The 16610-nt window shown below is 36.3% G+C and overlaps 1 protein-coding gene across 1 annotated transcript in view; it reads left to right on the top strand.

Annotated features, from left to right (window-relative positions):
- The window catches only part of VAV3 (vav guanine nucleotide exchange factor 3), a 197995-nt gene that overhangs the window by 98414 nt on the left and 82971 nt on the right, over positions 1 to 16610 (top strand). Inside the window, exon 15 of the mRNA XM_063298356.1 lies at positions 293 to 402. Within this exon, the coding sequence (XP_063154426.1) occupies positions 293 to 402 (110 nt within the window). The remainder of the gene's footprint in view (positions 1 to 292; positions 403 to 16610) is intronic.

Below are 16610 nucleotides of genomic sequence, written 5' to 3'. Positions count from 1 at the left end.
GTTGCTTTTCTTTTTTTTCCTAGGAACTTTTTAGTATGGGGAAGCATTAAAACGTTCAAAGTGGTGCAGTCATGCATTCTTGGTTTATCTGTTTAATTTTTGCAGTGGGATTAAAAGGTATATGAAGATTCTAGGAAGCTCAAATGTGTTCTGGAATGTTGTTATGATTATTGCTGTTACAATTCCCTGGAATTTTGGGAAATTAGAAATGTGTGTCCTCGAGGCATTTTCCAACTTGGTTGCCTCTCAGTTCTCAAAAGCTAACTACTGAATTTTCTTCCTGTTTGAACAGTGGTCTTACGGCTTCTACCTCATCCACATACAAGGACAAAATGGCTTAGAACTGTACTGCAAGACCAAAGATTTGAAGAAGAAATGGCTTGAGCAGTTTGAGATGGCTCTGTGAGTAACTGTAATACATTCGGAAATAATTTTCTAGATTGATTAGCATTCATTGTTCAGTAATCTAGCAGTGATTTAAGATTGCTTATTTAAAGCAGTTTCTGGCACGTGCTAAATTTCTAAACATATGATTAAAAAGCCTTGGAGCTGAAACATATAGGGCAAAAATTAATTTTTTTCCAGTGAAAGGAAGAGGGAGCTCTAAGCTATGTTTTCAGCATGCCTCACTTCCCTCTGAAGGTTATGCCATAGTGCCTTAGTGTCTAGGGAAAATATTAATGGCTTTAGCAATAAATATTTAACATAATTGTGGCTGATTTTGCTATCATTGCCTTGGTAAACTAAAATGTATTACTAAGGGAGATGGGGATGTTGGCTTTTTTCCTAGTGGCTTCTAACTAATTTATTATGTGGTATTTGGATCAGATTTCCTGGTTTATTAAATATGACTTCAAGAATTTGATTTCTCTCTCTCCTTAACATAACAGCGAAAGTGTGCATGTACCATAGAATCCTTTCAGAGAAATATAAACAGTTGAGCTGCCTATTGAGATGGGTGTTTTGTGCAATATCTACTCTTGTCATTTCCCTAACCAAAAAGTAATGCCCCACCCCCAATTCTGCATGCCATTTCTATGGTTTATGAAGAACTTAATTAAGCACAAAAGAAATAAATAACTCAGACTCAATGGACTGTGTTCAAGTAAGTACTGATGGGAGACTGTCTATAGCTCAGGGAGTTTTATCACCATTTCTCTAGTATATTATATTGCATATAGAAAATTTACACTGGCATGTTTTACCCATCTAATATCTGTAACTGTTTAACTATGCAAAAAAACTAAAATAATAAATATTGAGTATTTATCAGAAGAAATTATTTGAACAATTCTATACATACCTTTTAAGCATTTAATTATGTCTCATGAAGTAGCAGATACGTTAAGAGGCAATTTTTAGTTCATTTCTTGCCAAATGCCAACCTGTTTCTCTGAAACCGAAGAATAAATTCTAATTTGGATTCAGATTAGCTGAAGAATTTCTGTTCCCACTCTTTACATAAATATTCTATGTTTCTTCACGGTTTAAAGTAAGTACTAAGGGCAGAAACTTTTCAGGCATAATGATTTTTTCGTGAAATGACCAGCACGAGTTTTCTTCTGCTTGCTTATTTTTATAATATATGTACATCCCATTCCATTTCGTTCCATCTCTCTCTTTTCTCCCTCTTTCATCCAAAGAACTTGATGGATATATTTTATACATGGTAGTTTAACGAATAATAACTGTCTCACATCACTTAGTCAGCTTTCCTGGCTACCAGGCAATTTGAACCCCAGTCTCAGCAGGTCTTTTTTTCTTTTTAAAATTTTAGTTGATTAAACATTTAAAAACATAATCAAGAAACAAGAAACAAAAAAGTAGGAAAAGCAAAAAATAAACTGAAAGAAGATTTACAAGCATTATGAAATTAAATAAAAATTTAAAGTAATATTGGTTGCCTTTCCTTTGCTAACTGAAGCCCTAAAGATTCTTTCTCTTAGTTGGCTTATTCTTTCCTTAGTCCTGGAGGTATTCTCTGTGATTGCAGTTGCCTGTCCCCTTTAATTCCTGACTTAATATGCTTTTCCCTTCTATTATTTTTGAACTTACTTAATATTATTAACTTACAAATCCAGGGTGGTGAGATCCATATAAAAGATATATCCCGTAACTCAGCCTAGATATTGTAATAGTGAGTTGAGTGTTGAATATTTAATTTTTGGTTCAGATTTTGTACATATATGCAGACTGTGCAGTTCCATTAAGTACGCTAGTGTGATATATTTTATCGTATTGAACTTACAATTATACTTAATTATAATCATGTAGTGCATTGGAATATTTGAAACATTTCATGTATGCATCATGACAATAGTCCTGAAATACAAGTTAACTTCATATTTTGGTTAGATAACAGAGATGGCTAAACAGTCTAGTACAGTGGTCTTCAAACTTGAGATACCCAAGGAATCCTTCTCAGTGAAAAATCGGTATAGAATCCTTTAATAAATAAGTTTCATGTAATGCATTTTATTTGAACAAAATGTTACAATTAATGTTGCAATAAGCATTTCATACAATATAAACAGAAACTGTCACGATGAACCCCTGGATGATTCTCATGGAACCCTAGGGTTCCAGGGAACACAATATGAATATCATGGGTCTAGTGAAAACAGGCTCAGTAGATCTGTGTGAAACTGGCAATATCAAACTTAAACTGTCAATCTGATTGGAAAATCCATTTGATACAATTAAACAAATCAGATAATCAGTCTGATTCAATTTGGATATTTAAATCAAATTGTTGACTGGGGCGATTTGATTCAGATTTTTTTTTCTCCTGATGCACAAAAGTGTTGAAATTTCTGAATCAATTCAGAAGTACCTTAAGCATCCAAATCAAATCAGAAGCAATTAAATCAATTTGGAGATTCAGCTGAATCACATTCAAATAGAATCTTCAGATTGAATAATTACGCAGCTTAACGCCCAGTGATGTAGGTTTCCCAGAAAATTTTGAACTGGAAAATTTTCTGGAAAAATTCTCTTTGCAAAATTGCATATAGTAATTCACAAAGGATAGTTTTTAGTTTAAGTATTTTAATGCACATTACCATATGTTAATTATCTTAGTTTACATAAGAAGAATTGCATTATTAGTGATGTGGGAGGGAGAATTTTCTGCAAAAAAACAAAGCACTGAAAAATTTTCAAAAAATGTTTTCTACTATTTATCAGATAGAAGATTCATGCTGTGAGCTTCCTTGTCTGTCTGTCTGCCTCTCTCTCTTGCTTAGTCTCCTTATCACTGTTGGTTTCTCCCAATTTTGCTTGTGATATAATAGAAAATGTTTCTGATTGCATAAGAGCTTATTTTTTAAAAGCTGGCACTTTATCGTGTGTTCTAAAAGGAGAAAGTGAGAATTTGATTATTTCTACTAGAAGCTTTATACCTCATGCAGCTCAAATGTCCCAGCAAATGCATTCTATACATTAGAGTGAATCAACAATGGATGGGCTGAGTGATTTACTTAGAATCTGCTGCTGTTTTGATGATGACATTAATGCTTTTAAAGCCTTCTAGCTGTCCACTTTGCTGCACATAAGCTGTGCTTGGGAAACTGTTGGATTGGGCATCAGCCACAAATAACACCACTCATAATCATCCTTCAGTAGAGATGATTTATAGTTGTTGATTATCATAACTGAACCCAGGATTCTGGTGGCTCAGTAGCTTAATGTGCTTGTCTTCTGTGTTTTGGCTTAGATTCAGGACTTAAAATTAGATTAGTGGTGTCAGTCAATGGATGTCTTCTCCACACCGCATCATGACTGAACACTCTTCTTCATGATTGGCACCAATAACATGGAGACATATAGGCCTACAGCAATCTGCAGTCCAATTTGTTGGATCATTAAGGGTCATTTTGCAAATAACATAGTATCCAATTTTGATTTCCTGAGGTATGTCTTTGCTTGGAAACTAAAACTGGTTAGTACTCCCTTGTATGGAAATACTATATACGTATATGTATACATATACATTTGTTGCAATCATACTTGCCTTCTTTATTTTTCAAAATTCAGCAGCCACTAACTTTCAGAATGCTCAAGATAGGGGTGTCCTATTTCTTTCCATACAATTAACACTTTTCTATATTCCCTTATGACTTCACCTTCCCCTAAAAGGAAAAGGAACTCTGTCACATTCCTTCCAAATCAGGGATATATGAGATGGAAGGCAAATTGAAAGGTTGAACTTGTTTAGAATCCCTCCAAACTGCCCTCTAAAAACATTATTTTTCCGTTAATTTGAGTAGCACCTTTTTTGACTAATAATTTTATTAAAAGGGTTTTAATCAAAGTTATTAGTTGGAAAAGGTGCTACCAGACTCCTGATAGTGAGATTGTGTTCCTTTTTCCCATATACCTCTGCAAGCATTTGTACTAAGACTTCTGATGGGTGCGGATAGCAAAGGTAGATTTTCAGAATTGTCCAGTGTACATGGTGCCCTTATTTTAGCATCCATATTTGTTTTGATTTGCTAATTCCAAATGGAGTAAGCTGCTTAAGGGTAGAAAAAGTTCCTTATTTTCCAGCAGAAGGGGATGCCTCTTGCCTCTCCGATCTTATACTCACTGCTTTTTCATTGACTGATACCCTGATCCTAAGAAATCTTCAGACACAGTGTGAGAAATACATATACATAGCATGAGGGAATATTTGATTTCTGACATATCAAACACTGAGTTATTAAATTAAAGCTGTTCAATGTGAAATTCAAAGCATATTAAAAGCTTAAAAACTCTTGTGGACAGAATGGGAAGGCACTTCATGTTTAACACCACAACAGATCTATGTTTACGCTGGCTTTTGTTATGCTGATATCCTCTTGTGCTTCTTAACTTTTCCAAGAGATGATTTGTCACTTTTCTGAAAATGTTTTCTGAAAAAAACTGGTACAGGAAGAATAGTAGTTTCAATGCTGAGAACAGTTCTCTTCCCCCTTCCCCTAAGCCCTTCATTGGGAATTCCAGGTATTTAAGCAGGATTGTACCAAGGAAAGCATCCACACATCAGAAAGAGAATAGAGATTGATGTTAAACAAATCTCAAACACTGTGGTAATGTTAAGTTAGTCCATCTTGTAATTACTTGTGGGGACAAAGAGAAAACCTGTCTTTCTTCTCTGCTCTAAGCACCACTCCAAAATCAGTTCCAGATTTATATGAGCCCATGCTGTTGTGGATGTGCAGCACCTGAGCCTATTTACTTGGGCTCAGCTGTGGTATATCCAACATCACACAGTGGGTGATGGTTGCCATTTGCAGCACTGAAGCTCACACTATCTTTGATTCTTTGGCTTACTAAACCCCTCCAGAACTTTAGCTGCTATAGTGCCTTGGTAGCTTTATATCTTATCCCTCATAGCAAGGTGGCTTTGCATGTCCCCTTATAAATAGCAACCACTTATTTTTTTGGAGAGGGAAATCAATAGCTAAAGGCATGTGATATGGATGGGGTGAACAGGGCATTAATTGAATGTCATTCTTTGCACTTCCCTACTGGATAACTAGAGGAATTGACTGTCTGATGCAGAGCTCATCATTTTGAAGTCCATAGCATAGAAGAAGACAGCAGGTCAGCTTCCAACTGCTTTTGAAGGATTGGGTGGAAATAGCGATGATGCAAAAGTACCCACAGTGTCAATGTTCGGCAGATAGATATTATGATTTGACTTAAGCATCATGGATTTGAACAATTCTCTGTCCATACTCTTAAAACTTGTGGCATCCAGCCATTCTGGGTAGATATGCATCTGTTAACCAGAGGAAGCCTCTTTCTTCTTCTTGCTGTTTATGTTTCAACCTCCTGGAGTCAGTTTTGATTAGCAGTCCTATGATGAGCATGTCACCAAGGCCTAAAATTAATCTTCTCTATTTTAATCCAACTTGAGCCAGGCATGTTGTCACTCACATATCAATATGATCACTATGTTTGTTTTCAAAAAAATTTAAGATCTTGCTTAATTAAACAAACAAAATTTGTTACACAAAAGAAACGTGCAAACAACTCCCAGGGAGAGATGATCACTGGTACATCTCCTACCTCCTAGCAGATCGTAAAATCACTATAATCACACAGCCAAATTTTGCCTTGCTGCCATGAGGATAAGGCAATAAATATTGTCTAATAAAGCTAAATTTCTTTGGTACCCTCAACATTTTATCTACTCCCTCTTTTTTTTCTTTTTAACTCTTTTAACCACTTTTAATTGTTATTTTTATGATCTGCAGAGAACTTTATGTATATATGCATACTTCTACATGGTCTAAGATCATATTAAAGTTTACAACTTGCAAAGTCATCGTTGCCTAAGGTGGGATTAAAACACAATGATTTAACAGTCAGTTGAAAACAACTTTGATATAGTTTGTGGTCTTTATCCACAGTGGATGGTATAAATGAAAAATGATGTCTTCGTAACTCTTTCTTATTACAGTTGCTATATAGTTACATCAATACATCATTGTGAACCTGCTTTTCCATAGGAAAAATGAGGTCAAGGCATAGTCATTTTCTTGACTGAAATGATATACTATACATCCAGAAAGCTTATAAGATTAAATTCTTTAATCTCTGAAAGGATAGGAACTGTGAAATAAGCAAAGTCTTAGCACAGTCTTAGAAGTAAATTCTATTCTTGTAATCAAAAACAGTTTACTTGTGATACAGTTAATTTAATTAGGAAATACTGTATGCCTTTCTCCTAGATACCCTTTGATATGACAAATCTGGGATATACAAGTATTAACATAGTGGAGATTTGATTGATTGATTGATTGATTAATTCATTAAACACTGTTCTCCAAAAATATTTCTGAGCTATTGCTATGAAGTATGACCTAAAGAAATAATTAAAAAAACAGAAGTTAATCTAAAGGAAATGATTTATTTTGTGAAACTGATGAGAGAATAATTTACCTTATTCTTCTGCAATGATTACGTATTTGTTTATTATTTGTCCATAAAATTATCAAGAAAATACTATTTACTAGATTCATGTGGCTTTCTTGGGAAACCAGAGGGCTTCCAGGCTTTAAAAATAACTCCTTTCCTTGATTTTTCCCAGATTCAAATACATTTATATTAAAGATCTGTAAGGAATATTTCTGTTCTTTAGATAACTTCATTATGAATAGAGTTGCCTCTGTAAGGCCTTAATTATAGCAAAATTAATCAGAAGACTGATATATTAAAGAAGTCTCATACTTTATAATCGTTTGCCAAATAACTCATTGCTCCCTGACTTTATACTTGGGAGGGGGGCAATCATATACTTCTTTCTGGATGTGAGTAATATTTTTGCACTGTTCCCTTCCTTTAGAGCAGAAGTCCCTGAATAATTTTCAGGAGGTCTGTGAACTTGAATAAAAAGAAATTACAATTTTATTTTCACTAACCTCTAACTGAAATGTAGAGGCAACAGAGTAATTTATGGCCTATAGACTCAAAAATGTTTGTTGACTTCAATAAATCTCAATATTTAAAATTATACCCTAAAAAAGGGTATTACCTTGTTACTTGATTAAAGGGATTAATAAAACACTATATGTGTGTGTGTGTGTGTGTGTGTGTGTGTTTGTATGTTGTTTTTAATATTTTGATAACTATATTTGAGCCTAATTGGTTTCCTTTATAATATAATTCTGGTTGTTGACTGAATAAATATATACTACTACTAGTAACATATGGCTGTGAGAGCTGGACCATAGGGAAGGCTGGGTGAAGGAAGATAGATGTTTTGGAACTGTGGTGTTGGAGGAAAATTCTGAGAGTGCCTTGGACTGCAAGAAGATCAAACCAGTCCATCCTCCAGGAAATAAAGCCAGACTGCTCACTTGAGGGAACAATATTAAAGGCAAAACTGAAATACTTTGGCCACATAATGAGAAGACAGGACACCCTGGAGAAGGTGCTGATGCTAGGGAGAGTGGAAGGCAAAAGGAAGAGGGGCCGACCAAGGGCAAGATGGATAGATGATATTCTAGAGGTGACAGACTCGTCCCTGGGGGAGCTGGGGGTGTTGATGACCGACAGGAAGCTCTGGCGTGGGCTGGTCCATGAAGTCACGAAGAGTTGGAAGCGACTAAACGAATAAACAACAACAACTTTATATCTATGAATTTAATTTCATGTGTTTAAGTACATTTTTCTGAAAAGGGGTCTGTAGACACTCAAAGGGGTCTGTGACACAAAAAGGTTAATGGGGGTTTGGAAAATGTGGCAGAGTGCATGAGATGGTTAAGTTGGTGGGTGTTTGTGGTTCTACCTTGGCTGATGATTATGTATTTATTGTTGTGGTGCTTAGTATGTCATCCCAATCAGATGGGCGGCCATATAAATTGAGTGATCATGATGAGAGGGGTGGCCATGTAAACTGAAACAAACAAATAACCCCTGCTTTAGAGTTATACCAAGCTTCTGAATTCAGAGCCCTCCCATTTACGAAATAACTAAGTTCATAAAATCAAAGTAAAAAACCTCTCAGTCCACCCCACGTCTTGCTTCAGCATGATGGAAGCAGCATCAGAATGTAAACAGCGCTACCCCTTCAGCTTGCTTGTGTTTGCATCCCAAATCCTTTTCCTGCAAAACTCAATATGGGGAAGGTGGCAGAGGAACCGCCATCATGGGAAAGAAGTTGATTCCAACAAGAATAGGGTGGTTTCTTATGGCTGGAGTATTACAGTGTGGAGTAGAGCTCCTCAGTGCATTTTCTTAGCAATCATTGAAAATATGTATTTGGTTCATTTGAGACATACTCTGAAGTATAATCTATTGTAGGAGGAGGCAGCAGAGACAGACCGTGTTATTTCAGTGGTACCATGTGGGGAGAATGCCCTCCCATTTCAGTTTTGCCTTCCTACGGTTCTATTGAAAAGATTCTTAAGGCTCCAATTATCCTCGTAAAACTAACAATTTGAAATTTGTGTCTTTCCTTTTATTCATGAAGGCCACAGTCATGAGGGAACAAGTAGAGTTTTGTGGGCAATTTTTAAAAAAAAACATGCTTAATGATTTTGTGTGGACTCTAATGCTTGCAAAAAAAAAAATCCAACAAGTTAAAAACTCAGCTGTTGTTGTATTGATGTCCACCTCTCCCAACATTACAAGTAGCTGCAAACTACTACCATGCCCTTCATTTTCAGAATACTTAGAAAATAAGTCCTCAAGAGCAGCAAGCTGGATAATGTTTGGTTTAATTGCTTTAATTAAAACACAACCTTTTTTTAAAAACAAACAAACAAACAAACTTGGGGATATGTGCATGTTAAATATATATGCATACACCCTTTGTTCTTAAGGAGAAATGTGAATATTCCAAGCATGCAGTATTTCTAGCCAGAAAACTTTTGTACATATGAAGGCATTCTAGTAAAAAGAAATCAGTCAAGCTAAGAACAAGTTACCAAATTTCAGTAACCCGCCCTTATTTGTTGGATGGTCAGTTTAGTGATCAAAATATGCACAATTTCACGAGTTGTGTAGGGGATATGTCAGGCAACTTTAATTCTGTAGAATTAATAAAGTCTTTACTTAGTTAATCAGGAGGACATGAAGGTTTAAAGTCATTTATTTCTGAAAGAATAAATCCATGTTCTTTTTATATTAGGGCAGAGTGATATCTTCCCTATTTATTTTGGACCAAAAGTCATGGAGAAGGAAAATGTGAATTCCTTAAGCTTCCTCCATAATGGCTTTTCCATCAGTCAAAGTGCCTAAGGGTTCTGGAAGCTTGGGTTTTAGCACATGAGGAGACAATCTGGTCTATTCCATTATGTTTTATCATAAAAAAATCTGACTCCAGGCTTAGACTGTGAGAAGTTCCTAAATGGAGGGAATTACGTAGTCATGTCCAGGCTGATTAGATGTGCTGTGAAAGACAGGTAATTTTCTCAGATGAGCTGCTGTTTGTATCAACTAGGCCCTGCTTAACTTGTATGCTGTGTAATATCTTTTTAGGCTTGTATTTCATCTGAATTAGAGTTTAGCTAGGTTTGTTGAAAAAAATAGGAAAATACCCATATATGCATATTTTATTATTGAACATTTAGATGGAAAGTATTTTACTCCATAAATATATATTATTTTAATTCCTGGGAGTATATTAAGTTAAAATTACTTGGCATATAGGTAGGAGGAGGTAAGTTGTTAATTAAATGCCTTGAGAAAGCAGTTCTTCAAGATTTAATTGAAATGTTTGTAATGAGTTTCAGCAATGACTCTACTATGGCCTTGACATGGGAAGGTGAGAATAAGCATTGTTTTTAACTGTTGAAGTTTAGCTGGTATTGAATAATAGCTAGAGAAGCAAAGTTTAGAGGAAAAGGGGCCATATGTGATGGGTTGTGTGTGGACCTGCAGATTCATCAATGGAAGCAAAGTAATGTGTTTATTTAGAATAGACAAATAGAGGATATACAAACAAATGGCCATTAAATGTAGTCTTAACCCATTATGGCTGCTGGAAATAGGGAAGTGTCCTTATTACTGGAAATGTAAATCTCTGAAACAGTCTCCCCAGAACAGCTATGGGAGCCAAGCCACCTTGAAAATATCTGTCAGGCCCAGCCCAAGAACAACAAAGAGTCCATTCAAACTCCAGTTCTTTATTTGTTCACACCGTATAGACAGAATCTTGCCAGACTAAAGCTACCATCCCTAACCTAAGAGGAAATAACCTGGAAGACTCTAGGGCGGGGCTATCCTGAACCTCTTCATTTTCCCACCATTGCTCCCTGGACTGTGCCTCAGTTAATCTCCTCCACCTCCTTGGAATGTACCTCCTCCTTCCTGAGAACCAGTGGCACCGCCAAAATCCACCACAATATCCTACTTTAAATCCCATATTTTAAATAGAAAATCTTTTAGAGCCATGTGGTAGAAAAGAATCACTTTCATGCAATGAGTGAGGGTACAAATGACAGGAAGGAGGACAGGGAGTTTGTTCATAAGTCCCAAAACTGTATGGATGTATTTTACACAACTTACTGTATATGAAGAACGATGAAGTCTGGCCATCCCAGAACGCAAAATGGATGGCATGTGTCACTTAAAAGTTGGATTCTTATGTGGAACATGTCATTTAAAGGTGATGTTAAAGAAGTTCAAGAAGTGGATTTGGGGGATGGAGGAAGCTATAAGAAGATTAAATGGTGAATCTGGAAGTCTCCACTTTCAAACTTGTCTTTCTCCTGATCTCTCTTAGGCATTTTTGGTTTCAATCTACCATTTCAATAAAAGGCTTCATTAGAGTCTCCTGTTTTTGTGCTTAAGAAATCAGGCCCGTGATTATTCATATATAGCTGGTGGCTTAGCATATTGTACATTATATAATTTTTTTAAAAAAAGAGTCTTGTATTCACACTCTTGTAAGTATTGGAGCCAAAGGCATTCAAGTAGCATAAATACTTGAATTGAAATTCATGTTATTTCCATTTCTTTCCTTAGCTTTTTTCCAAATAGGAAAACCATCATAGCAAGAAACTATTTACCAGGAAGGATTTGAACATTTTGTTTTATTTTATTTTATTTTATTTTATTTTATTTTATTTTGTTTTGTTTTGTTTTGTTTTGTTTTGTTTTGGGGTCTCGACCTTTATGAGAGAGAAAAGGTTTTAATGTCATTCCTCTCACAAAGAATTAAGACCCATTCTGTTGTACTGCACAACCCTTTTCTAATATTTTCTCCTTCGACAAGCTATCAAACGCAGACACATTAGGATGATGCATATGAGAGTTCTGCTTGATGGGGAATATTACAGATAAAAAATATAGTGGCTTTCTAATGCAGCGTTTTTGTAATTGCTACAGTGTGGTAGAAGCTTAAATGGGATGGCAAGTTAAACCATGTTCTCCAGAGGTGTCAAGGGGCTGTGCTCTGAATGTGAAGAATTAATCGGAATTGGCAAAGATGCAGATTTTCTGATTGCATAAAAATGCCAGTCAATTTTTTGCAGGTGCCAAGGAATTTGAAAATGCCTTTTTCCCATTTTTCAAGTTAATGCAGTCCTAAACTCTTACGTTAGCTCAGGTTTTGGTGTTAAGACATCAGCTCATCCTGTTGATTTTTTTCTCTGTAGGAGTGTTATTCCCCCTTCCCCATCCAATTATAGTCATTTACATATTTATTGATTTACTGTTTGCACTATCCCCAGGGTTTCAGGGCAGATAAGTAGCATTTATGCGTGACAGATAAAATCCAGTTTCCCACACCACCCAGAGGCAAACAGTTCATTCCAAATGCTGTCAGGCAGCAATGTAATGAAGATAGCATGACTGACTGACTGACAGGATCTCTCCCAGGCCAGGACATTTAGAAGCAGCTGTCCCGTCCTGTCCCTATATTGCACTGAAGAGCTATTGAACATTATTCCAACCCACTTGACTGGCTCTTATTGGCAAAGTTTTGGATAGAAAAAAATGAAAAGAAAATGTCAGTACCAGGGTTGGGTGGGGTGGCACGTTGTCTCTCAAAGGCTCATGTTTTGTTCAAGTGTGCATGGTTGAGGACACAATATTATGCATCTAATTGTCCATGAGGAAGAATATCTTCAAAATGCAGTGCGCCAGTACAGTACATATTTTGTGAAATGTTGAATATCTGAATCTTGAGTGTATGTCAGTACACTGCATATATCTCCTAGTTGGTGGGATGCAGGTGAAGGTATTTTGGCTTGGAAGATAATTCTAGATTAGAGACCACAGAATAACATACATATTTATTTATTTATTTGTCAATTTTATACGGCCACCCATCTCACAAAAAGTGATTCTTTACCCAAATATGCTTGGGTAAAACTGGGCTTTGGTTGTGTTTGTGATATACTGGCCAAAGTGAATCAAAATTTATTCTTATTGTTCTTACCATTAGCAGGGAATACTGCACAAGGCAAGGAAATAGCTGAGACAGGAAACCTAGTTTACACTTTCCCTAGCTTACTAAAAAGCATTATGTGAAAGCTTTAGGGTTTGGGTCATGATGGGTGGTGGAGATTAATATCTGGTGTGACCATGGCATACGGAAATTTCAGCTTGGAATGTAAGTGGATTTAAACAGTAGTGTGCATAAATTAACAAATAAAATGAAAGAAAAAAAATTAATGTGTTTTCTTTCTGTGAAATTTAGATAAAGGGAAGAATGGTATAAATGTGAATGGAAGTGGTCTGAACTTTTGGAGTGGAACTGATGAATTGTCAGCCTTACAAGGTTGTCCAGGGCAAGAAACAGATTCCATAAGAAGATTAGAAATATAGTTTATTGATAAAAGCTATAGTAACAGAATTTTGCGAGTCTTATTGCATTTTCCCTTCCCATCCTTTTAAATCTCAGGGAGTCAGGAGAGAGCCAGTCTAAATCTCTTTCTAACTGTTTCCTTTCACCCTGGGCTCAAAGTATACTTACATACCTGTCTTTGTCTTAATGGTTTCTGGATAATTTATCCAAGATCATCTCTATGGCTCCCTCCATGAATATGGCTCCCTCCAAGAGTCCCTTTTGGGAGATGGGCGGTGATAAATTTGATTAATAAAATATCTGCAGGAAAATAAAGATGTAGATGTAGAATCAGATTTTGAATGAAAGGTCAAAAATGTATGTCAGAAAGAATGAACTGGTGTGATTTAGGTTGTGTGATGTAGTAGGTATGTATGAAACTGGAATCCATAGGTTGGTAAGAGTTTATATAATGCTCTAGTGCAGGGTTTCTCAACCAGGGTTCCATGGAACCCTAGGATTCCTTGAGAGGTCACTAGGGGTTCCCTGGGAGATCACAATTTATTTAAAAAAATTATTTCAAATTTGGGCAATTTCACATGAAAGAGGTAAGTTTCATTCTTTATTTTCAGTTTAAGAACATTGTTAATGCATCTATACAGGCCTACACATGAAAGAACATAATTCTGTAAGTTCTGGCCTCTATTTGAGCCTGAATGTGCAGGGGTTCCCCGAGGCCTGAAAAGTATTTCAAGGGTTCCTCCAGGGTCAAAAAGTTGAGAAAGGCTGCTCTAGTGAATGGTGATAATGAAGAACCGGGAATGAGTTTTGGATAACGTTATACAACATTCTGAATGAATGCAATCCATGGGAAAAAATATTCTTGTAATGGCTACAAATAAGTGGGTGTGAACAAGATGAGAGAGTATAGAAAAGGTGACTGAACCATTTGGAGACCCATGAATCAATAAGAATGGTGACTATTGGGGGAGTATCTGTTTAAATAGGGTATACTTATTTCAAATACATCATTTTTAAACATAATTATATTCACATATTCCTATGTGAAAGGAATAAATCTAAATCTAAATCTAAAAGCACAATTGATTTGATTGTTTTTGATAAAAGATTGAGAGAATTAATAAAGGATATAAAAGTAATGACATGTTCTGAATGTGGGACAGACCATTTTGGGATAGTGTCAAGAATGGATCTTGGGAAAATATGGACATGGAAGAAAAGGGAAAGAATGATATTAAAGAGAATGGAAGTAGAATGTCTCCAGGAAGAGAAAGTACAAGTCCTACATGAAAAACATTAGAAGACAGATTGATCTCCCAGTAAAATTATTGAAAAGTGGATGTAAAAAAAGGATGTGCAAACCACTTGAACAGAATGAAAAGAATTATGTTATAGATTGTCATAGGACAGTGTAGAGTTAAGCTGAAGGAAAATATGAATGAACTGAAAGGCCGTGGATAAGAAAAAATGATACAAAAGAATGAGTGTTGCAAATATGATGAAAGATATTATATAATGGGTGTAGAGAGTAAAATAATTGGAAAGAATTATAGTCAAAGAGAGGAAGGAACAGTTATAGTTAAAAAAAGGCAGAGAAAATACAAAACAACTTTGATGAAAATAAAAAATAATTTTAGATGTGGTGAAGAGGGCTAGACAAGAGGCCTCCAATAGAGTAAATGCAAGTAAAAATAAGAGTGATGAAATGATTTGAGATATAACTGAAGTGAAATAATGCTGGAAAGAGTATTTCAGAGATTTCAGAAAGATGATGAAATTGAAAATTGGAATTTAAACGAATACCATAAATTTAATGTACAAGTCAAAAATGATGTAAAGAGAGTAAGAAATGCTGAGAATGTTAAAAATTCATAAGGCTGCATATATAGATGGTGTAACAGGAGAAGTGTTAAAATATGCATGTGGGTTAGTTAGTGGCTGTGAGATTCCAGTGAGACTTTATGCTGGGTAGCAGGTGTGAAGTTTTTTTTCCTTTTCAGCAATTCATTGTTGTTGTTTATTTGTTTAGTCGCTTCCGACTCTTCGTGACTTCATGGACCAGCCCACGCCAGAGCTTCCTGTCGGTCGTCAACACCCCCAGCTCCCCCAGGGACGAGTCCGTCACCTCTAGAATATCATCCATCCATCCTGCCCTTGGTCGGCCCCTCTTCCTTTTGCCTTCCACTCTCCCTAGCATCAGCATCTTTTCCAGGGTGTCCTGTCTTCTCATTATGTGGCCAAAGTATTTCAGTTTTGCCTTTAATATCATTCCCTCAAGTGAGCAGTCTGGCTTTATTTCCTGGAGGATGGACTGGTTTGATCTTCTTGCAGTCCAAGGCACTCAGAATTTTCCTCCAACACCACAGTTCAAAAGCATCGATCTTCCTTCTCTCAGCCTTCCTTATGGTCCAGCTCTCACAGCCATATGTTACTACGGGGAACACCATTGCTTTAACTATGCGGGCCTTTGTTGTCAGTGTGATGTCTCTGCTCTTAACTATTTTATCGAGATTTGTCATTGCTCTTCTCCCAAGGATTAAGCGTCTTCTGATTTCCTGACTGCAGTCAGCATCTGCAGTAATCTTCGCACCTAGGAATATGAAGTCTTTCACTGCTTCTACATTTTCTCCCTCTATTTGCCAGTTATCAATCAAGCTGGTTGCCATAATCTTGGTTTTTTTGAGGTTTAGCTGCAAGCCAGCTTTTGCACTTTCTTCTTTCACCTTCATCATAAGGCTCCTCAGTTCCTCCTCACTTTGGGCCATCAAAGTGGTATCTGCATATCTGAGATTGTTAATGTTTCTTCCAGAGATTTTAACTCCAGCCTTGGATTCCTCAAGGCCAGCTTGTCGCATGATGTGTTCTGCATACAAGTTGAATAGCAATTCATTGAGAAATATATAAATATGAAAGAGTAATTTTATTGTATATTTGTTGATTTAGACAAAATATTTGATAACATGAATAGGCTTCAATTATGGAAAGTTTTGTAAAAATATGTAGTTGATGGTTGGGTGCTGAATGTGGGATATGATGGAAGAAAAGCATGCATGAAAAACAAATGGAATACTTAGCAAATAGTGAACATGGAGTAAAACAAGAATATTTGATGTTCACTTGGTTGTTTTGCAAGAACCAGTGGGATAGTGGTTAAGGCACTAGGCTGAAAACTGGGAGACCGTGAGTTCTAGTCCCACCTTGGGCATGAAACTAGCTGGGTCACCTTGGGCCAGTCTCAGCCCTAGGAAGGAGGCAATGGCAAACAACTACCGAAATCTTGCCAAGAAAACTGCAAGGACTAGTCCAGGCAGTCGCCAGGAGTCAACACTGACTTGAAGGCACATGTGCGTGCGCGCACACA

The sequence above is a fragment of the Candoia aspera genome, chromosome 3 (assembly GCF_035149785.1).
Source record: "Candoia aspera isolate rCanAsp1 chromosome 3, rCanAsp1.hap2, whole genome shotgun sequence".
In the NCBI taxonomy this organism is placed as follows: domain Eukaryota; kingdom Metazoa; phylum Chordata; class Lepidosauria; order Squamata; family Boidae; genus Candoia; species Candoia aspera.
This window is presented reverse-complemented; position numbering and strand designations above follow the sequence as displayed.